The sequence below is a fragment of the Odocoileus virginianus genome, chromosome 1 (assembly GCF_023699985.2).
Source record: "Odocoileus virginianus isolate 20LAN1187 ecotype Illinois chromosome 1, Ovbor_1.2, whole genome shotgun sequence".
Classification (NCBI taxonomy): domain Eukaryota; kingdom Metazoa; phylum Chordata; class Mammalia; order Artiodactyla; family Cervidae; genus Odocoileus; species Odocoileus virginianus.
In genome coordinates, this window is record NC_069674.1 from 70,018,046 (window position 1) to 70,040,633 (window position 22,588).

The following is a 22,588-nucleotide window of genomic DNA, read 5'->3' on the forward strand; positions in this document are numbered from 1 at the left end:
TCTTAAATCTTTTCCTTGTCTTCATGATATTAACCATCAGAGTTTTTGGTTCATATTGTTTTGTAATAAGATAGTTTTTGACATTTTAAAACCTTATCTCATTTTAAATTTAGTTTTATTTTTGACATTCCTTAGAATAACTCTTTCTCATCATATTTAATTCTTGGCATAGTTAACAATTATGAAAAACATAAAAGTACTTTGATTTAAGGCACAGCAAAAGCAGTCAAATGGATTTATCACCAAATGATTCACACTAATACTGCATATTAGTGTACAGATGATTATGTTTAGATATGTCACTGGAACGCTTGTCTCTCAGGCCATTCCACTGCATCAGTGCCAATTTTGTGTACTGCTTTTTCTGGAAACATCAGATTGTCAAAGCAAGGTGCATCAGACACACTAAGTATGTGATTCAATAGATTGGGAATGGTGAAACACAAGACCACTTACAGATGTATTTGCTGTTTGTAGTGGTACTATAGCTTTATGCTCTTTGAATATAGGAATTATGGTTGAGTTAAATTACATTTCAGGTGACCCTATCAAAAATGTAATATAGCTATAATTGCAAGCATGGCATTATTTCATGTATTTCTGACAGAAGAGAACTTACATTTTGAAACATCTTATGATTGAAAGAATTTTCCAGACTAGCTTCTGGCTTCTTGCATTTCACACCTCGTTACCTCTTCACTCTCCATATATTTCTGGTGCCAGAGGCCACAGGACATGGTCTATGATATAACCTTTAATCTGTACCTACATATCATGATGCCAGTTAGGTCTGTAGAATGGATGGTAGCAGTATTTCTGGAAGTCATTCTTTACTGGGGCAGCAGCTGGCAATAACTTATATGAACACACAACGTCTTCAAACCACAGCAAATGACCCAACTAAATTCAAGTACAATGACTCTCCATATCAAGTTCCCTTTAGCCACATCCAAAAAAATGCTCACAAACACTCCAATGACAATCTACACAAACAGCAATATGGTGGGAAAGTAGTTAGAATAGAAAAAGACAGTCATCTTAACTAGTATGGTCAGAATAACTTACTTTACAAATTTTGCACAAGTATCTTACCACTTGAATCCATTTCTCATCCCCCTCTCAGGCCTTGGAGGAGGCTCATGCATGTGAAAGGTCCTATACTTAAGCCTGTGGCCCTAGGTGGGAGGTAGAGGTCCAATTTTATTATTTCCCATATTAATAATCAATTGTCTCAGCACATTTAATGCAAAGTCAATTTTTTTCCTTTTCTGATCTGCAGTCCCGGCTACTGTACATTGAATTTCCATATAATTGGGAAGACACTCTCAAATGTGCTCACTGCATATGGTTCTTGTTTCCCCTCATGGTTGGTTCATTTTTAAAGTTTCCTGGTCTCTTAGTAAATTTTCTTTACTTTCTATAAGCCGAATAACATAAGAAAATTATGTTTTATGTTGGATTTAATTGTTTTACAGGAAATAAGTCTCCAAGAATGTCTAATATTCTATACTGTCAGAAGCAGATGCCTCTATCCTTGGAGTTCTAAATTTTGGTTATCAGATTTTTCACTTTGAGAATGTCTGGTCATTCTCAATAGTCTCTTAATCTTAGTTACATTTTTGAAATATTATTTTATTTTTCTACATTTATTAAATATATACATCTTGTATTCTGCAGATGATAATTCCAATACCTGAAGTTTTTAGGGTCTGATTCTAGTTATTTACTATTTATTGACTCACTGGGTTCTGATTTCTCACAGTATTAGTGATTTTTAAAAAAATTTTAAAAACTGGTTTAGAAGAGTTTTTCATTTTATTTTCATGTCCCAATAAGAATATTTTAAATTTTACACATACTTAAACTTGTTCCTGCTGATATATGGAAAGGCCAAGTCTGTACATTAGTGATTTTTGATTGTGAACATATGTTCAATGGGGCATCTCAGATGGCACAGTGGTAAAGAATCTGCCTGCCAATGCAGGAGCTGTGGGTTTGATCCCTGGGTTGGGAATATCCCCTGGGAGAGGAAATGGCAACCCACTCCTGTATTCTTGCTGGAAGATTCCTTGGGCAGAGGAGGCTGGCGGGCTATAGTCCATGCTGTTATAGAGTCAGACACAACTGATCAACTGAACACAGCACCACAGCACATGTTCAGTGCATCTTTATCTGTTGTAATTCTTCGAAGTCTGACTTAAAGGAATGGGGTTTTTCTTCCTAGAGACAATTTGAATTTGTTTCTTCTAGGTGCCTGGGAGCAGTTTCAACCCCAAACACTTCAAAATTAGTTTTTGGCTTGAAGTTTTTGAAATCAAACAGAAGTATGTATTTGGGCCACAGATTCTTGATAGCCAGATTGTGGTTTCATATTTTGGTGAGAGAACACCCCCTCATCACTGCTTGCCACTAAGATTAAGACTAATGAGGAATTTTTTTTTTCCTAGTTTACCTTACTGTTGGGCTTCCCTTGTGGCTCAGCTGGTAAAGAATCCGCCTGCAATGCAGGAGACCTGGGTTTAATCCCTGGGCTGGGAAGATCCCCTGGAGAAGGGAAAGGCTACCCACTCCAGTATTCTGGCCTAGACAATTCCATGGACTGTATAGTCCTTGGGGGTCGCAAAGGGTTGGACATGGCTGAGCAACTTTCACTTATTATTGAGCGTCTAGCTAGTTGGGGATGGGGTATAGCTTTATGCATGATTTCCTATCACAGTGCCTCACAAATTATCTGTGAGCCACCACAGACAACTGTTTTTGTACATATATCATCAGAATTAGTTACTAGAAAAAATGGAATTCTTCTTGGATTGTTACTGCACTATAAAATCTCTAGAACTAGAGTTTCCAAACACTCTCAATTTCTGTACACATCTCAACATGTATTGGCAACAAATTTTGTAAACCAATCTGCAAACTCCACTTTGAGCAGCACTTCCCTTATTCATCCTACCTTTGGCAGACCCTAAGCTTTATCTCCTGTTTCCACATCCAGCCTGAACTTGTGATATAATGATTTTTTAATTGACTCATGATTTAATTATCTCAGTATTTTTAATTTGGGGTACATTACTTAACTTGTTCTGGCAAGATATGCATATCAGAGCCAACCCTCAAATATCCCACCTTTCTCAGTGGTTTCATTCCCTAAAGACTTAGTGTAGGAAGGATTTTGTTTTATTTGACCTTTCATTACCATTTTGGAACCTACAGAATTGACCAATGTCACCATCTCTACATTTATTTGTATACTTTTAAAAATTTTATATACTTCCTACCTTATTTACTTTTACATAGTAAATAAGAGTAGAGATTCACATTCTTACACACACCAAAACGTTTGATACTTTGACTCAAAAAATCAATGAAAGGCCGACAGTGAGTGAATGCTTGCAACTTTAAAATTTAACTTAATGTCTTTTTTGTGTTTCATTTAGGGTCATTATCGACCAATGATTGGAAAGTTGTGGATCTCATATGTATATGATTTAATTTCCATTGTGTTAAGATTATTCAAATGCTGGTCAATAATTTTTACTCATCAGCAAGAAATGAATTTATGGTCTAAGGATACTTAACATGTATTTTTTTTGTCGGCTAATTGCTTTTCCAAAGCTCTTTTAATTATAGAGGGATATTACCCTATTTTTAAACTCCTTTTCCCACAGATTTACTCATTTTCACACCCTCACATCACATTTTATCTTTTTACAGATTTTTTTGATGTGAACCAAATTTTCTTGAAGAGTACTTCTCTATTTTTCCATTAGTTCAAAGGTTCGTAGATTTTGTGGGCCAAACAAATATTTCTGAAGGTGTTTATTATGGCTCATTAAATAGAAGTAAGATCTAAGGGTTAGCACATGAGCTGGGAAGCTAAAAGTTTTGTATTATAATGCAGTTTGCAACGTGAATGTGTGACAAAGTGCTCACTAGGAGGATAGTGATTCTATATCCATCTGGTGTTAGTTTCTCCATTTAACCAAAAAATTATTTAAAAGTATTAATAATAATTAGTTGAACTGGGATTCCATGAAGAAGATCTCAGAGATGTGTGAACTTGAGCCTCAATTACTGTAAGGGCACATGTACACGTGCTAGTCCAAAGGACTGCTAAATAGAGTGTACAAGCATCTGCCCCCTTCTTAAGCAGCTCAACATCACTCAGGGCATTATTTAAACAGTCTCTGTGCTTGTTAATGAATAACCATGAGGCTGTAGCCACATATTTCAGCCTGCATTCAGTTCAGTTCAGTCACTCAGTCGTGTCCGACTCTTTGCAACCCCATGGACTGCAGCATGCCAGGCTTCCCTGTCCATCACCAACTCCTGGAGCTTACTCAAACTCATGTTCATCGAGTCGGTGATGCCATCCAACTGTCTCATCTTCTGCCGTCCCCTTCTCTGCATAATTAAAAGTATAATGCACATAGAAAAGTCAAGTTGTAGAAGTTAAGAAAGCACAAAAGAGGGGAAGATTGGAAAATAAACTTGGTCACATAAATTCAATGTTAAGAAAACTACAGTGAGAGATTCACAAGAGCTTACTACTTACAGAGTGAGAAGGGGGGACCTCCTGGGAACTGAAGACCTTCTGGGATTAAGTGCAGCTGTGACCTGAACCATGTATCAGTGCTTTACTGTGTGTGTGTTAGTTGCTCAGTCATGTCTGACTCTTTGCGACCTCATGAACTGTAGCCCATCAGGCTTCTCTGTCCATGGGAATTCTCCAGCAAGAATCCTGCAGTGGATTGCCATTCCATTCTCCATAGGGTCTTCTCAACCTAGGGATCGAACCCTAGTCTCCTGCATTGCAGGAAGATTCTATACTGTTTTGAGCTACAGGAAATTCTTGCTACTTTATAGCTTATTTCAAGCAGCAATCTTGGGATCAAGCATGGCCAGATTTGATCCCAGGCTCCTCTTCTTGCTGAGTGTCCTGGACAAATTATTTAACTTGTGTGAATCTCAACTTTATCTCCTAAAAAATGAGGATATCTACTTCACAGGCCATGGGGCTTTCCAGGTGGCTCTAGTGGTAAAGAACCTGCCTGCCAGTGCAGGAGACTTAAAGGGCCTCAGGCTCGATCCCTGGGTCTGGAAGTTTCCTTGGAGAAGGAAATGGCAACCCACTCCAGTATCCTTGCCTGGAAAATCCCATGGACAGAGGAACATGGCAGGCTACAGTCCACAGCGTAGCAAAGAGTTGGACACAACTAAAGTGACTTAGCATACACTTCACAGGCCAATGTCAGAATTAAATGAGATAATCTGACATTGGGTAAAGACATCCCATGCCTCTAACAGCATCAAGGTTTGCAAGGGTTAAGTGCTGTACTCTAAAATGTGACTGTTGAAGTCCCTGCTCTCCACAATTACAGCTGTGTGATCCTGGACAAGTCACTTGACTCTCTGTGCTTCAGTTTCTTCATAAGTACTATTAACAGTATTTTCCCCATTGGCTTATGAGGATTAAAGGAGTTAATATATGCTTGACACATAATAAACATTTTAAAAGTGTTTACCTAAAAATGTTCAGTAGTTTTGGATACTTTCTAGAAGTGACTCATTTTATTTTAGGTTATATTCACATAACTGGACAGAAAGCTGGTAACAGTCTTGCCAGCTTCCAGTGAGTGTCTTGTAACTGAGGCAACACTGCCTGCCTGTGGGAAATAGGTGGTGGTAACTTACCTCTAGCTAGGGTTGCTGTGGATAGTTGCAAGGCAGGTCCTGGTGAAAACCTTTGGAGCCAGCAGCCAGGCTGCTTTGTTACTGACAGTCTTTGTTACTGACATTGGACAAATTAACATTTCTGACCATCTCCTCCCTTGTGACATGGGGATAATTTTTGCCTCTCTGAGTGGTGTGAGGATTAAATAGGTAACTTACCTACAGCCCAAAGCCTGCACCAACACAGAGCGTCAGCAGTAACGATTATTACATCAAATATACACAGCAGTCGGGTCCTTGGGGATCCTTACGGGAGGGAAACCAGAGGTAGCCAGAAGTGGCCCTTTCACCTGTCTGATTTCAGCCTGGAGAAGAGGAAAACAACCAATCTCTTCCTTTTGCAACGAGGTAACTACAGAGGTCCCCTCTTGGAAAGATTACCTTTTCACACTCCTCCTTGTCGCTCCTCACCCCCCACCCCCCCGCCCCATGCAGGCAAAGACACTGTTCCTTCTAATTTTATAATCTCATTTCTGTACGTGCGGGTTTATCTGGGCTTGGTGGCGAGCCAAGGTTGGGTGGAGAGAGGCATTAAAACCTGGCAGCCTGGCTCTGGATGCCGCAGGGCTCCCGCCAGCCGTCCTCGGTTAAAAACGTGCTTTTTATTTCTCTTCCCCGCAGCCTCCTGTGCAGCAGCTCATTACCACCCGCTTCAATCGCCGCTGCCAGCATCTCCCCAGAACATTTCCCCCTCCCCCCCGCCCCGTCTCAGGGACATTGGTCGTAGCTGACATTTAAAGGAAATAAACACCGATTTAAAAAATTACAACCATCTCCGCCTGAAGAACCCAGCAGCAATGAATAACAGAACAGTCCAGAGAAGAGCGCCTGTCGGGGCTCAGCTCCGCAAGCCCTTCCCTCCACACAATTCCCCACACCCGAGCATCACAAATCACCATTTCCAGGCACCACTCGAGGCTGCCAATTCTACTTTTGCTTAATCTCATTTTAAATCCAGCTACAGACGAGGCTCGGTCGCTGTGGCGAGGAGCGGGGCGGGGGTCAGCGGGAGGGACGCAAGGCCTAGGTCTGAAAGAAGCGCAGGGGCCCGTCGCGGTTTGGGGTCGCGGGCGGATCCCCAGAACCAATGCGGGCCGCCCAGGCTCGGAGGTGGGCGAGCCCCGAGGGGCGCGAGGCGCAGCCCGCGCAGACAAAGAAGCCGGCGCCAGCACAGGTCCCCACCGCCCTTCTCCTCCGCGCCTCCTCTCAGGAAAAAAAAAAAGAGGGAAATCTGAGGGCCAAAAGGAGACCGTCCAGTCCTTTTGCTCCTCCAGACATCTGGGCGGGAGCGTCTCTTTCTCTCTGAGGCGTTTAAGTCCCTCGGGGCAGATTCGTGGACTCCGTGGCCCCCGTCCCCGCCCGGCGGCCCTTTAGAACGCGAGCTGGGCTTCTGCGCCGGGACTCCCGAGAGGCGTGCGCCCAGCGGAGCGCGAGGTGCGGCGAGCGAGCCCGAGTGGGCGGGGGCCAGGCGGGCGCGCGCCGTGCGCCGCGCGGGGGCGGGGGAGCGGCCGGGACACGTGTGGCAGCGGCGGGGGGGATTCGGCGCCCGGGGCTTTAAGAAGGTGTGGAGGGGGGCGGGAGCTTTCCCAGGCCTGGCCGAGGGGCGTCGCGCAGAGGCGGCGGCGGCGCACCGAGGCAGCGACCGTCCCGCTCCCGGCGCCCGCAGCCCGGCCCCGCGCTCCCGCGGGCCAAAGAAACTTTGGGAGCAGCGGTCTCCCGCGGAACTTCCCGGCGGGGCTCGGCGCCCGCGCCCGCTCTCCCGCGTCCGCCGCCTTCTCGCATTCTCTCTAAGCGGCTACTCGGTCCCGGCGCCTCCAAAACTGAATGAGAGACCGGCGCTCGGGGCGCGCGGCGGCGGCATGGAGCGCAGTTCCTGGGCCCCGTGGACTTTCCTCCTGGCGCTGTTGCTGGGGGCGACGCTGAGGGCGCGCGCGGCGGTGGGCTATTACCCCCGCTTTTCGCCATTCTTTTTCCTGTGCACTCACCACGGGGAGCTGGAAGGAGATGGGGAGCAGGGCGAGGTGCTCATTTCCCTGCACATTGCGGGCCACCCCACCTACTACGTTCCGGGACAAGAATACCATGGTAGGTACCTCAGCATCTCCGCTCTCACCGGCCAGCGCAGCTTTGTACTGCTTTCCTTCTTCCCAGGGGCCATTTAAACCTGAACCATGACAAACCTTACCTCAGCTTTGCGCTCGGAGGAGGGAGAGAAAACAAACTTAGTGGGGGAGAGAGTTGCGAGTTAGAATTTATTCACCGGTCGCCCCCCACCCCGACTCCGCACTCTCCCCTCACGCGTCTCCCCGAGAGGAGCTGGTTCTGGGCAGGGAAAGGCCAGAAAATCCGGTCCTCCACACTCGTGGTTCTGACAGCTGACACTTGAATGAATTCGCGCCTCTTGTTTCCTTAACCCGAGTCCTTGGATTCCAGACCTTTGTCCTGCTCTCTTTCCCCCTGCAGGGCAGCCGAGTGGCGCTAGGCTTTGCGGACCCGCTGATGACAGATTGACGCGCCTGGGTCCGCAGCCGCCCCGCCAGTCGCCCGCCCGCCGCAAACTTCCCGCAGCTCCTCAGCCAGGGGTCCTTCTCGGTTCCTTCAGAGTAAATGGCCCTCTTGACAGGGAGCGGCTCTTTCCAGCGCTCTATTCTAAAGTGGCGTTGAAAATGTCGGGAAATGGTGTGTTTTTTTCTGAGTCTCCTCTTACTTTAACGTGCCTTTTCTTTCTAGAATGATCTCTATGATGTTTATTAATGATTATGTCTTTTTAATCTGCACAGCTTTAATTTCCAGGTAGGGACTGGAAGTTCCTTATAATTTAAAGGTACCTTTTGAAAAAGGATCATTATGGAGCCCTTCATCAAAATTAAACATGATCGAAGAGGTACAATTTAGCTGCAAGCAATAGAATGTTGTGTAGTGCGTGCATTTTTTATGTTTTAAGCTAGTAAATGGAGTATGTGGGAAAATAAGATATTGTCTATTTTCTATTATTTCCGCTGGAACTTCTGGATAATTTCACTTCCATGGCGCTTTTAAGCGGCATCAGTCACTATTTAATTAGAATCTCAAGGCAAAAATACTGATACCCAACTAAATAGAAACTGTTGGCTAGTGATTTCATGTTACAGTGTCCGTCTCTTGTGGGCTAATAATTATTGGCATAGGAGGAGATAATCCACGGAGCAGCTGGCATTTCAGATAAACATGGATATAAAAATGATAAGAAACCTTAAGTTTTCTATTTTAAAAAACCCTTCATATCAGCTTTAAAATATTTAGTCTAAATGCTTACTAGAGATTTAAAATAGTGCTTTTACAGCTTTCTTGTGGCATGGTGGCAGCCTAGTCTGTAAAGCAGAAGTCTGATTTGGTGGAATTTCAGACTTTGGAATTTTAATTTTCTGTAACTAGTCCCCTCTTTTAAAGCACTTACTGTGCTTACTCTTTTCTCAAAAACAGTCTGATGTTTTCCTGAGTTCATGAGAATCTTTTAAGAAAAAGGACCAGCCAATATGATGGCAGTTCAGACCTCACCCAAAGACCAATGGATTGAACCTGTCACTTGGTGTGAGCCTTAGTGAAGGTGTTTGCCTGGTATTAACTGTAAGTGAGAGTGGTAGGTAAGAGAGTCAAGGCTGGGCTAAAATATGTGGTTGTCAGGTTGTGACAGAAGACCTGTGATAATACAAAGCCTCATTTCTGCCCCCTCTGTTTCCATATCTTTTGTAAGGTGCCAGCATAGAAAACTTAAAAATACCAAAATATGACATAGCCTTTGCTTTTGCTATGAACTAGCAAATGTAAGTCAGCCTAAGACTGACCATAATCACATTCTAAGTCTGAAAAGAAATGGATGATAGAGAGTAAGATTGCAGTGTAACACTTCAAGTTGCATATTGTGTGGGAAAGTCTCTATTTCTACCTCTTCCATCACTAGAAAAGATAGAGAAATTTTATTGTGTAAGTTTAAGATGATCAAATCATTCTAAACTTTGTGAATGGTTTTTGTAGGATTTTAAATTCCTATTACCTGTTTTGTCAAATATTTAGATTTTGAAACTGGCTATAGCTATAGTCCTTAGTAAGTTTTTCCTTGTAAAATTTTCTACAGGTAGAAGAACTGTTTAAAAATGAAATGATGCTTATACATGTCTTTTCTTATAGACTTTGGGAAATTAATGTTTAAAATTAATTATGTAACATCTATTTAAGAATTGAACTGATGGTAAGAAATTTTAACCTAATATACTGTTGTGGTTAGCTTAAGAGGTTATTTGGCCATTTTTTTTTAAACTAAGAAATACAAAATATTAGCTTGAGACTTTATTTCTAATTTTTTAAATCTTGAAAATGTAAGTTATGTCAGGAAAACTCTATCTTATCCATGGTTTACACTGAACTCAGCATTTAAGGGAATGGTTTTGGGGTGTAGCTGATGACTGTTACTTTTTTACCTAGAAGAATACATTGAGACAGAGCTAGTGTGTGTAGTGCTACCTAACACAGAACATGACTGGAGATCAGGCTGTGGCAGCTACCCTCTGAGACTTGTGTCTGTGACAGAATATGAGATGGAGAGGCAAATATCAGCGTTCAATATTACAGGTCTCTGTATGTGTCGTATTTGTTTAAAGATTTTTGTTGAAAATCTTTTGAAAAAAAAAACCAACAAAAATACAATACAAAGAATTTGAAATTTGTGTATCTAACAGAATTGTCAGATATTCCCATTGTTAAGTAGTGTATTCATCTGTTTACAGTTTTGGAAGCTCTACTAATTCTCATCACTTGATCACTTGGTACCTCTGTTGTCAGCATCTTGTATCTTTTAAATCTGTTGTCTATGACTTTCTTGAGAAGGCATCGTTAGTCACAATGAGCCATGATGTCTTTGCATGATGAGTTTAGAAACTCAGCAGTAAGAGGTTATGGTTGTATACTTAGCAATATAATGTTTGTGTATGTATATCATATTGAATTAGAAAAGTCTCAGGGTCGGAGCAATTTTTCCTAGAATTTCCTTTTTTTGCACAAATCTCCAAATATGGTCAATTTCCACAGCATGGTTTCCAGGACCATACCTTAATTTCTTTTTTTTTGGTAGAAAATTGCAAATGATGGGAAAATAGGAAATGGAAACCTAGATGGTCCAGTCAGGTAACCATTCTCTTCCCCAGCCACACCTGGCAGTTCACTGCTCCTTCTCCTAAGGGCCAGGGCAGGATTGTGAAACAAGCAAAGATTGAGTTGATGTCTGCACCTTTTCTTTCCCCCAATAATCCCTCTTCTTCACCCCGACTCCTTAGGCTTTTGTTTAAACCTCCTCCTCCAACCAATTTGTAGTGAATGTGACTTGTCAATGTTTTATTCTCCCACAGTCTTAATTACAACTGTGGAAAGATGTTTTTCCCTTTTTGTTTAAAAGAATTTGGGCATTATTGAGCAGACAGATAGTATATTTTGAACTAGAAAGACTTGGATAAACCTGACATCCTGTAATAAGAAAATGCCTACTCACAGGATGGGCTTTATTCAGTCATCAGAAAGGAAAGGTCAGATATAAGAGAGAAAAAAAAAAACCCACATTATCTGTGAAAGCCTAAGTAAATGAGTCTGTGAAAAGTGCCTGAGCTTCCATGAGACAATTTATCTGAATTTCTAAAAAGACTAGAATACCCATTATTACAGTGGCATAAGGTGGGGGAAATGTTCCAATACAGTGAAAAATATGCTCTAAAATATTGATAGAGGAAAAAAATCTGTTTTAAGCAGAACTGAATTAGGTAATAAAGCATGATGCTTTATAAAGGGGATTTGATTGTATTTTGTAAAATCGGTATAACTACTGGTGGTTCTTCCGTCCTACATTTTCATTTTGTTGTTTATTTAATCATATTGTGGAGTGTGTGGGAAAACCAATTTCAACTGCTAAAACAGAATGTTTATGTAAAAAAGATAAAATCAGGATAAAGTATTTAGGGTATTTTGTTGTAACCATTATTGGTATTGTATTAAATGTGTTCTGGAATCAACTGGTTGCCATTTAAAAATCACCATCCAAAGGCAGTGCAATATAATGACTTTTCAAGTACTAGAATGATATGTATGTCAGATACAATTTTTGGTAGTATACTCCAGATTAACTTTCTTTCAAGGGAATGATTTTTTAAAAATTTTTAATTAAATAACAATGATTTGAATTAATATTGCAACTATTTGAATTAGCAATTATTTGAACTAATTATTTGAATCAATAATTATTTGAATTAATAGCAATCTGCTATTGCTAATTATTGATTGGGTGAGTAGATATTTGTTCTTTATATGTCTCTAACTCTGGAATCAGCATATTTAAACTCAGAATCATTTGTCAAATGCAATTTATAAGTGAACTGCATCTGTGTCCTGCTTGTATATAACTATGAAAACTGAACATTTTAAAGCATTTTTCTCTACTTGTCTTATATTTCATCTTGTGCTCTACAACTTATTTCAAATATATTTTACTGATGTGGTTCAGATTGTTTCTTAAATCATATAAATGTTGATTTAATGTATATTCCCTGTGTCAGTTTCAAAAAATTAGGTCTTTAGAATCATAATTGAGAACATCTAATTTAGGCAGATGTTCTTAGCACTACATTACTAGAAATTATTTAATTAGAATATTTTCCTCTACTTTTTATGAATCTTTATTTTAAACTATTATTTTTGTTTTCATCAAAAATGGTAAAGAATGAAATTTGTATCATTGTAATTGTATATTTTTTACAGGACCATTTATTCCAATAAATTAGTCTTTTCACCTTTAAAAAATGATAGGTGTTTTCACATTTTTTTCCAAAAATTAGTTTCATTCAACTTATCTTTGATTTATTATTCCCCTGTCTGGAATTGGTCAACCCTATAGATGACCTGGAAATCTTACATTATTAGTTATTTAGGATATGTTGCATATTAAGCCGTACTTATTCTTCCAATGACTTCAGATGACACCTTGACAGTTATTTATTGTGTCTTTAATGTTCACAGATAGTCGCTAGTGCATGTATATTTGAAATATATTTCAGGTAACCTTTACACTGGAAAAGCATAAGTGAGTATTGGTACTTTCACTGGTACTTTTTAAACACTGGCATTAAAAAAATCTTGTATATATTTTCACACAAAAATATAAAGCTCTTTCTTCTTTTAAAAAATTCTTTATGTCATATAAAAATAGAAAAAAATGGATAACCCTCCCTACACTCAGTGCTTTTGGTTAGAATGTGTAGACTCAATGTGCAAAGAACTGCTTTGAACTATAATTGGGTGATAACATAACACACATATGATAAAGAAAATTCGTTTACCTAAATGTTTTGGCTTCAAGGATAACTTGGGTGATTAATCCACCCCTCTCCTATCCCACTGATTTTAAAGTTATTTATAAAATAATAAAGCTGTATCAATCTTATTAAACTTAAAGAAGTATTAAAAACACATTTTCAGAAATTGGAACTGAATTTTCAGATACAAAGATTTATTAATGACTGTTCAAACACAATAATGGTATATTTAAAAAAAATTATTCTTGGCTCTCAGGAAATTCCACGTGAGGTGATCTCACTTTGGTGTCTGTTGTGTAGCTTAGAGAGTAATTTTTGCTGTGGTCATCTGCCATGCCCATCTCATTGAAGGTAGAGCTTCTGAAGGGTTGAATGCTGTGCCTATGGGTTAACCAATTATTTCTAACATGTGCTTCTCTAAAACTACACATACTTTTCCTTTTTATTTGATGTCCTGTAGGAGCTAAGTGTAGTAACTGGATTTGGGGGTGTATAGAAGGATCACTGCAAATGTACAGATGTTGATTTGTGGCTTAAGACAGCTCTATTATTCAAAAAATATAATTAGATAGCTTTTGAATGCCACAAAAAGAGAGTTACAGGAGTTATGAGGTTCCCAAGTAAACATTGAAAACCCAGGTTGTCTTTTAATGCTAATTTAGCTTTCCTTAGAAACATAAAACTTTGGGAAACAAATTAAATTTTATTGATTAAAGGACTCTTTGAAACTATATGAGAACTCATGAGTGTTTCAAATAGTCCTGGTTATTGATGTATGCTGGTGCCCGCATACCAAGGGACATGAAGAAGGAGTGATGGTGGTTTACCAATAAGTGCTACGCTTACCTCGGAATCCTCATTCTCTGCCTTTCCTGCTCTGCTCCTGTCTCTTTCCACCTGTATCTCACCTGTTTTCTCCCATGTCCCCCGTCTTCCTCCTCCTATTTTTTTTTTTCATTTTCTTTATTCTTTTGCTCTTTCCCTTCACATCACAGGGCCTTGTCTTCCCTCTCCTCTTCCTTCTTCTTTCTTGCTTCAAAACTTGATTTCTTTGCTCCTTTAATTCTTTCTCTTTCTTCCTTTCAGATTTACTGTCACTATCTCAACCTCTTTTCTCTCCTCTATAACATGAAAAATATTAGTATACATACAGTGTATAATTACTGTGTATTTTATTCATTGGATATTTATAATAATAAAAGTGGATGAGTTGGCTCTTGTATTTCTCTCAAAAAATAGCTTCATCTTTCTGTGACATGCACTTGCCCTTTTTAAAAATCAGAGGATAGTTATTCCTAATAGGAAAGTAGGTTCTTCCTCCTACACTGTAAAATCTCTCAGAAGAACTTTCAAACCAGTAGCTGTTTAATTCTGAATCAGCTACTTTCCCCACTGTCAGCTATGAAGTCAAACTGCAGAATCAGAAGTCTGTGCATGGAAGCATATGTATATAAATATATATGTACACACACCATGAGGAAGAGGTACAGTTTAGGAAAATGCACACTGAATTAGCTTAACTCTAAAAGGCAGGTTGATTTGATGTCTTGAATGCTTGAGTTCATAGAGACTTTTCTAATAAAGGGATGGACTGTTTCTATCATCACCTCAGTCACCTCAAGTGATATCCTTTACTTTCTAGTCTCTTTGCTAAGACTCCTAACAGTTGCATAGCTATGAAATAGTGATGCCACCTTTCAGGGTACCTGGCACTTAACAGGTTATAAAGAGGGTAGAGACCTTGGCACAAACACTAGATTGGGAGTCCAGAAGGGAGGTGTGTTGCTCTGGGGTAAGTTCCACAGTCTTTCTTCATTAAAACCTATTTTAGGGACTTTCGTACTGGTCAAGTGACTCAAGACTCCACACTCCCAATGCAGGGAACCCTTGGTTGGATCTATAGTCAGAAACTAGATCCTACATGCTACAACTGTATTCTTGCCTGAAAAATTCCATGGACAGAGGAGCCTGGTGGAGTGCAATCCATGGGGTCATAAAGAGCCAGGCACTACTGAGCAAGATAATGGTGGTGGACAAGGAGTTCAGCAGGAACTGAAGGAAATAACTTGAGGTGACTGAGGTGATGATAGAGACCATCCCTTTACTAGAAAATGCTCTATGCAGTCAAAGTTTATACCTTGAACAGCTGTATCAGCCCTGGAATACCTCTAATGGACTTCTTGTATCATAAGAGAAATCAGTCAAGTTCTTATTACTTGCCCCTGTGTAATTCTAAATATTTCTTCTAAATGCATAAATGATCCATTTTGCATTCTCTTTTAGATTTGTCCCAATTCTTGTATTGAGCTCTGAAGTGCTCCGGTTCTCCCATAGCATTGCTTTTGGTCACATTGATGGAACCACGATATTTAGTAAGATACTTTTGATGGTACATTTTCAGAGTTTCCTTCAAGATGTACTGTTAATACTTCTGCAGGTGGCAAAAGAGTGCATTGTATGCTAACTTTTTACTGATGTTTTGAGAAGGTAACCCGTGCTCGACCTTCAATTTCTGGAGTTTCTTGTAACTGATAATTTATGCTAGTGAGTTTGTTTTAAACTTTATTTCCTGTCAGTCCTTTCTCTCTAAAATGCAGTATCACTGTATGTAAATCCTGTTGACACTTAAAATACTTAGATGTGTGACATGGTTGTGAACATGAGCTCTGCCCCAACCTTAACCTTGTTTGTTATGTCTGGCTCAGTCTCTAGGACCAAATCCAATATTGTCATTTCTCTCTTGCTTGCTGCATATTGACAGAGGAAACAGGCATCTCAGCCTTACCTTTAGGAACATGTAATCTTTTTGGTTAGGCCACCTTTGTTATGAATGTTGAAATATCCTATGATCATAGTTCCAGATCTTCTCTTACTTCCTTTTTTCATGTAAACACTTCCTGTAACCTCATCCTGCAAAAAATGTTACATGTCCAGTGTTTGTGATAGAGGAATATAAGGAAATTAGTTGGTTGTAGGCCTTTTTTTGTTTTTTTTGAAAGATGGATTCATATTCCCATTCCTGGCACTGATACTATCAAAAAATTTTTAGAAAGGTAATTCAGGAACTTAGGAATAAATTAATAACAGCAACATTAACAATAGCAAGCCCTAAAGAAGCCCTTAGAATATGTCAGGTACTGATCTATATGCTTTATGTATGTTAATTCATGTAATTTTTGCAGGAATCTCAGGTGGGTATTGCTATCCTTTTCTGGATGTAAAAACTCAGTCACAGAAAAATAAGTGTTTTGCCCAAGATCATAAAACTTATGCAAGAGTGCTCAGTCTGTCTTGCTTCAGAACCCATATTTTTATCTAATATGCATTTATTTTTAGAAATGAGAATTATTTCAAGAAAGGGATAGTAACGAAACATAACAAAAGACATTTTAACAGAGGGAAAATAAGGAAAAGTGAAAGCTAATTTTGTTATTTAAAATAAAGACTGCAAAATGAAACCAGAAAGATTATATCCATGCCAGTCAAGACCAGGATTTTATAGTCCTAAATATTCCTTGACTAGAATCACCTTCCAGATAAAGCACAAAGCAAAGATATAATTTAGTATACTGTTGACTTAAAAGAGTTAACATGCTTTTAAACTATGATCATGAATAGAAATATGAGAAAGTGATTTGCAAATTTTGCTAAAATTTATTAACATTTTGATGAATGTAATTTTAGTGAAGATTTTCAAGTAAATAGGGAATTTCTTCTCTGACTCACTGTTAGAACTTGAGTAGGACATGAATACAAGAGGAGAACTGTAAATTTAGATGTAAAGACATTTTAAAAGATTTTCATTGAAGTTCATCTATTTGTAACATATTTCTTTCTTTAGGAATTTCCTTTAAGTGTTACCAGTCTGTGGGTAGAGCCTGTGAAGTTGAGTGATGGGCTTCACAATGAAAGTCCTGGTGACAGTCCAGAACGCTGTGCAGTGTCTGACCTTGCTTGTCAGAGATGTGCTCTCGCAGTGACAGAGACACCAGTGGAATTAGGAGGTGCTTTGTACTTGCCTTTGTAGGATTATTTTTCAGATGTGAATCAGATTTTTAAATATTACTTCCTATTGAACTTATTTGAATGAGGGGGAAAAGGGCTAAGCATCGTCTCCTGCCCTTGTCCCCAAATTAATTCACCTCCTACCAAGGAGGGCAGAGGTCAACTGGAGGTTTGGTGGCAACCAGGTGAGGTGACACATGAATTATGGTAGTAATACCAGTGTTTCCTGATTTGTCACCATTATAATTTATCCTAAAGTTTGTCATCAGATCTGAATGGAGAGCCACGACCCCTGGTGGAAGCTAAATCAGAGTGGAAGACAGATTCAGGCTGGGAGCTTCCTGTGTCAAACCACAGAGGGCCTGAAGGGAGGAAGGCTTATGCTTTCACTGGGGGAGAAAAATTTGCTTCATTGGACATTAACAAAAGGACAGGAGCCTTATAAAGCTATTATCAAAAAGTGTAGAGAACGTCCACATAGAGATCATTTCTTTCCTCAGGCAGGACAGAGCAGATCATCTCTCTGTTTAGCATTCTCCGGTGAGCTGTGCTGAGTTGTAGCTCTAATGGCAGATCCGTGAGCCTCCAGGGTGGTGTAGGAAGCCCAGAGGCTAGTTACTGGGTGACCTGACCTGATACAGGTAAACTGTGAATATTTCTCTCAAAGAGGCAGACACTTCAATTCCAAATGAATCATGAAGCATTTTAAACGTACAGAAAACTACAATAAATTAAAATTCAAGATTGGTATCACTAATGAGTACCCAAGGGATACCTATCTGTATCCGTTGAAGTAAAATGCAAATGCTCTGGAGATCAAGCTCTTTACAATTGTTAAAATAACACTTAATTGATTTGACCCACATTGCTGAGTGATTTTTGCACGTCTAGACAAGTTTGTCCTGTCTCAGCTATGCCAGGTGTTCCCACGTATTTCTACAATATAATGAAAAACATGGAGGCCCTGCAAACATGAAAGAGGAGGAAATTTTGAGCGAGGTACAGGCTTGGTTTTCATCTTATAGAAACAAATGGTAAAAAACAAAGTTCATTACTTTGGTTAATTAAAGACAGATATTTCCAGTGAATAGAAAGAATGTTTCTTCTTAAAAGTATTTGTCAGTAAAAGGTTTATATTGGAATTTAGATTTGCTATTGAAATATTACCAAATGATTCTTCAGCTTTTGTTTTGGTTACAATAGCCTCTAAACCTTTATTTTTACTTATGTTGTGACATGGACCCACGTGAAGATTTATAAGTTTTATTATGAGCTACCACAGAGCTGTACAGTTTGGAGAAGGGCAGGTGCGCCAGAGTACCCTGACTGCCAGCCACAGAAACTAGTTCTGGCTAACATGGGCTAAAGGAATTCATTAATAGGAAGTGGTTTAGAATGGAAGGAAAATCCAGACATTAGATTTAGAAATGATGATGGAGTATCATGGAACAGGGAGTCAACTGCTAAAGGAATCATGGTGGTAAGAATCATGATTTTCTGACTTTTTAAGACTTTATCCACCCCTCACCCCCATTTTCAGTCTTTTCTGGCCCCACAGCTTGGATGGAACCTCTCCAACTCCTTTGCTTTCTTGTTGTCAATGAATTCTAATTCCTGGGACCACAAGTTTCATTGACTGACCTGGGCTATGGCCATCCCACTGAGATGGATGTTAAGATCAGAGGGTTATCTCTTTCTGAAGGAAAATTGAGGTTCTGTTACACCAAAGAAGGAGAAATGAGTGTAAGGCAGGCAGAAACAACAGATGAGTGCAACAATATTCACGATACATGTGTAAGGGGAGAAAAAAGTGTAAAATGACTTCTGGGAAAGTATTGACACACAGGCCATATGGAGAAGCAGTGTTCTTTGGGGTCCTATTACATTCTTCATTATATGTGAAGATTTTAGCGATGTTTTGAGGGCAAGTATCGAGGGACAGAATTATCTTTTTATTATGGATATAGATCCAACCTAAAAGTGACTTACCATGCTTTTGTGTTCTTATAAAAGTGTCTGATTCTCTTTTCAGAGCTGCACACTGCAATACAGACTGCCTATCCTTGTACAAGAAACCCGTGTTCTCTGAGATGTATATACTTTTCTCTCTACCTCAGTCCCTGAGGAATCTTAGATTCAATGATCTATAAGGGAATATTGAAGGTAAATTAATGAGTATATGCCTCTGCCTTCATGCATTGCTGTAGACAAACCATCCTGTTTTTCACTAGGAAGATGTCAAAATGTCTCGGTCGTTTTTTGCCCTTTATTCTTCTCCTCCTTCTCTCTGTGGTGTTGGGGCACCCAGGGTTCTGTCCTTTCTCCTTTTCTCTATTTCATCTGCCCTATCTCCCCAAGGATGCCATCCATTATGATGCTTTAAGTGCCACCAGTATGTTGGTGACTCTTTCCTGACTTGGTGAATTCCTCTCTCTTAAACCCCAGTCAGTATCTCCACTTGGATGTCTACTGGCATCTCAAACTTAATATACCCCCAAATGAGCCTCTTATTTCCTCTAACCCTGCCACCCCCAGAGTAGCTTCTCCTCTAGTCTCCTCATCTCCTTTTTTGCCAACTGAGTCATTATAGTTGTTCAGTCCCCAAACTGTTCTTTCCCTAACATTCCACAGCTGGTCCCAAGTCCAGCTAGCTTCACGTTAATACACACCCAGAATCTGCCATGGCCACCGCCCCCTCACACCTGGATTACAGCAGGCTGCTGAGCACTTCTGCTTCACTGCTTATCACCTTCATTCTAGTCTTAACACAGCCGCCAGAGTGATTTGGTTCAAACCAGCCCTCTGCTCCACACCTAGGACAACCATCCAATCCACCAAGTTGCCTGGAACAGCTCTAGGTCTGCCTCTGTTTTCCCAACAGTATTGCCTGAATTTGAAAGATAAAATCTTTTGTAATTCTATCCATCTGTTTTGTTGTTCCCCTTCTTCCTGAGAAAAAGAGAAAATCCTTGGCATGGCCTTGAAGGCCCATAGCACCTGGTCCCATTGTATCTTTTCTGACCTCATATCTTACTAACTTTCCTCTTACTCTTCCTCTGAAATTATGTGGGCCTCTTTTATGTTCTTCAAACACATAAAGGGCTCAGTTCTGTCTCAGAACCTTTGTACTGTCTGTTCCCCTTTCTAGCATGCTGTTCCCCAGATAGCCCCATGCTCCGTCCCTTCCTGATTCAGGTGTGGCTTCAAACATCCCTTTTTCACTGAGCCTCTCCTTCCCTGGTGGCTCAGAGGGTAAAGCGTCTGCCTGCAGTGCGGGAGATCTGGGTTCGATTCCTGGGTCGGGAAGATCCCCTGGAGAAGGAAATGGCAACCCACTCCAGTATTCTTGCCTGGAGAATCCCGTGGACAGAGGAGCCTGGTAGGCCACAGCCCATGGGGTTGCAGAGTCAAACACGACTGAGCGACTTTGCTTAGCTTTTGCTTTTATAGTCTTTAAAGCTTAGTCTCCCCCCCTCCCCAGTATTCCATATCCCTGTGGACTGCTTTATTTTACTTCATCGGCGTTATCATCGCCTATGTAGTTTACTCTTTACCTTGTTTGCTTGCCGTGACCCTCAGAACAGTTCCTTTAAGTTCCACCAAGGCAGGGATTTCTGTCTGTTTTGTTTGCTGCGCTGTTTCCTGTGCCTAGGATAGTGCCTAGCTTATAGCAGGCATGTAAAACATTTTGATATAATGAGTTAATCAGCAAAAATAGCACTTGAGAACCCTAATTTCAATTATGTTTAAAATTGTTATGTGAAAGTGATATTCAAAATAATCAAGAAGAAAATTTATAAAAAATGGATTTGTGAGTACAATTTGGCCTTTTGAATCCATGATAACAATGTTTAAAAAAATGTAAAAACCATGTTTCTACTTTCCCACCCTCCAAACTTACAACATTCTCATGACTTTTCTGAGACTATGCAACTCTATTTATAGTAGTCTGTTGGACTGGCTTTGCTTTAACTATATGTTAGCTTATCCAAAAAAGTTCTCATAGCAATTAGTGACTACAATTATTAATAGAAACTATAATAGACTTGAAGCTCTTATTCCCAGAAGCTCCTCTGTGCTGCACCATAAATAAATTTGAAGCAATTTTGATGAATGGGTAGATAGTTTGCATTTAAATTTTCATCTGAATGGGAATAAATAATGGGAAGAACAGAGACCGAAATAGCTTGGCTTCGTACTCAACAGATATGTAGGAACCTTAAAGAAAACACACAAAAAAAGGAAACAAAAGATTTCTCAAAAGATTTCATCTTTGAAGAGAACTCTATTTGGGCAGTGATGAATATATGAAGGGAACAACAACTGAGAATTCTGGCTTTTCATCACATTTGATTTATTGATACCTTGTAAGTTGAGAGCATCAGAGGTTCCAAACATGAATTACGGATTTCAACACGAATGTTGCCAGGAGTTGTTAGTGAGAATTGCTTCCTCTTATAGATAAGATTGAAGATTCTTTCTCCCATTCTATTTCTGATATGTGTGGGTACTTTAATTTATAAAGTACCCTTTGAAATCGGAGGAACCTTAGCTCTTAGGAATTTATGGTTGTGGACGGCACATGAACTGGTTCATTCTGGACTTTGCACTTTCAAGCTTTATGGCCTTGACCAAGTGATCTCACCTCTCTGTGTCTCAGTTTTCCCTTCCGAAAAATAGCAGTGATGATAATACCCGGCTCATGGGTTTGTTATGAAACTTTAGTGAGAGAGTACATATAAAGAGCAACACAGTGCCTGGCACAGAAAATGTTAGGTATTACTATTGTCATGCACTTGCTGACACTCTTTTTCCTGTGAGTAAACAGATCTATATTGACAAATAGGATTTATAATCTTTTTTCTCTTAGCGTTATGTGCTCATTTTATTGATATTTTTCAAAATATATATAATTCTAAGACAGGCATAATACTTTATTGAATGGCTATAGCATAATTTATAAATTTATAAATGTTTGACATTTTTGTCAGTTTCATTTTGTTTTCAGTGTTTTAAACACTATGGTGAATATTTTTATACATCTTTCTAAATTTGGCACAATTCTCCCCCCGCCCCCCTGCTGCCATTGTGGTTTTATTTTCATTTTTGTCATGAATTTTTATTTATAGACTATGTTAGTAAATTTATGAAAACAAATATATTTTTGTTTCTTTTGTTCTCTCATATTGCTTTTGTGCTTGGGGAGTCTTTTCCTACTCAGAGACAAGATAAATATTTGCATAAATATTTTTTCTATCCTATTTTAAATTATAGATTATCATAATTCTATGCATTGTTAGTACATTGATTTCATTTGTTTATGTTTCTTTTCTTGTGGGGCAAGTGGATCCCCCAGAATCACAAAGGACTCTCTGTTGATACAGTAGCATTCTGCCATTACCTGGTTTGTCTTAGCCACTATTCAAAATGCTTTTGAAAAAGCTGTCCCGTATACTATGTGTATTGAATTATTGCTGCTGACCATGGTTGTGGCATGCAAATGTCAGGTGCCTTTACTT

General features: G+C 39.6%; 1 protein-coding gene across 3 annotated transcripts in view; it reads left to right on the top strand.

Annotated features, from left to right (window-relative positions):
* Window positions 1-7,304: 7,304 nt before the first annotated feature.
* Window positions 7,305-22,588, top strand: part of RELN (reelin) — a 534,275-nt gene continuing 518,991 nt past the window's right edge. For all 3 annotated transcript variants that reach the window (XM_070469617.1, XM_070469611.1, XM_070469614.1), the window contains exon 1: window positions 7,305-7,818. In XM_070469617.1, the coding sequence (XP_070325718.1) occupies window positions 7,593-7,818 (226 nt within the window). In that variant the 5' untranslated portion in view covers window positions 7,305-7,592. The remainder of the gene's footprint in view (window positions 7,819-22,588) is intronic.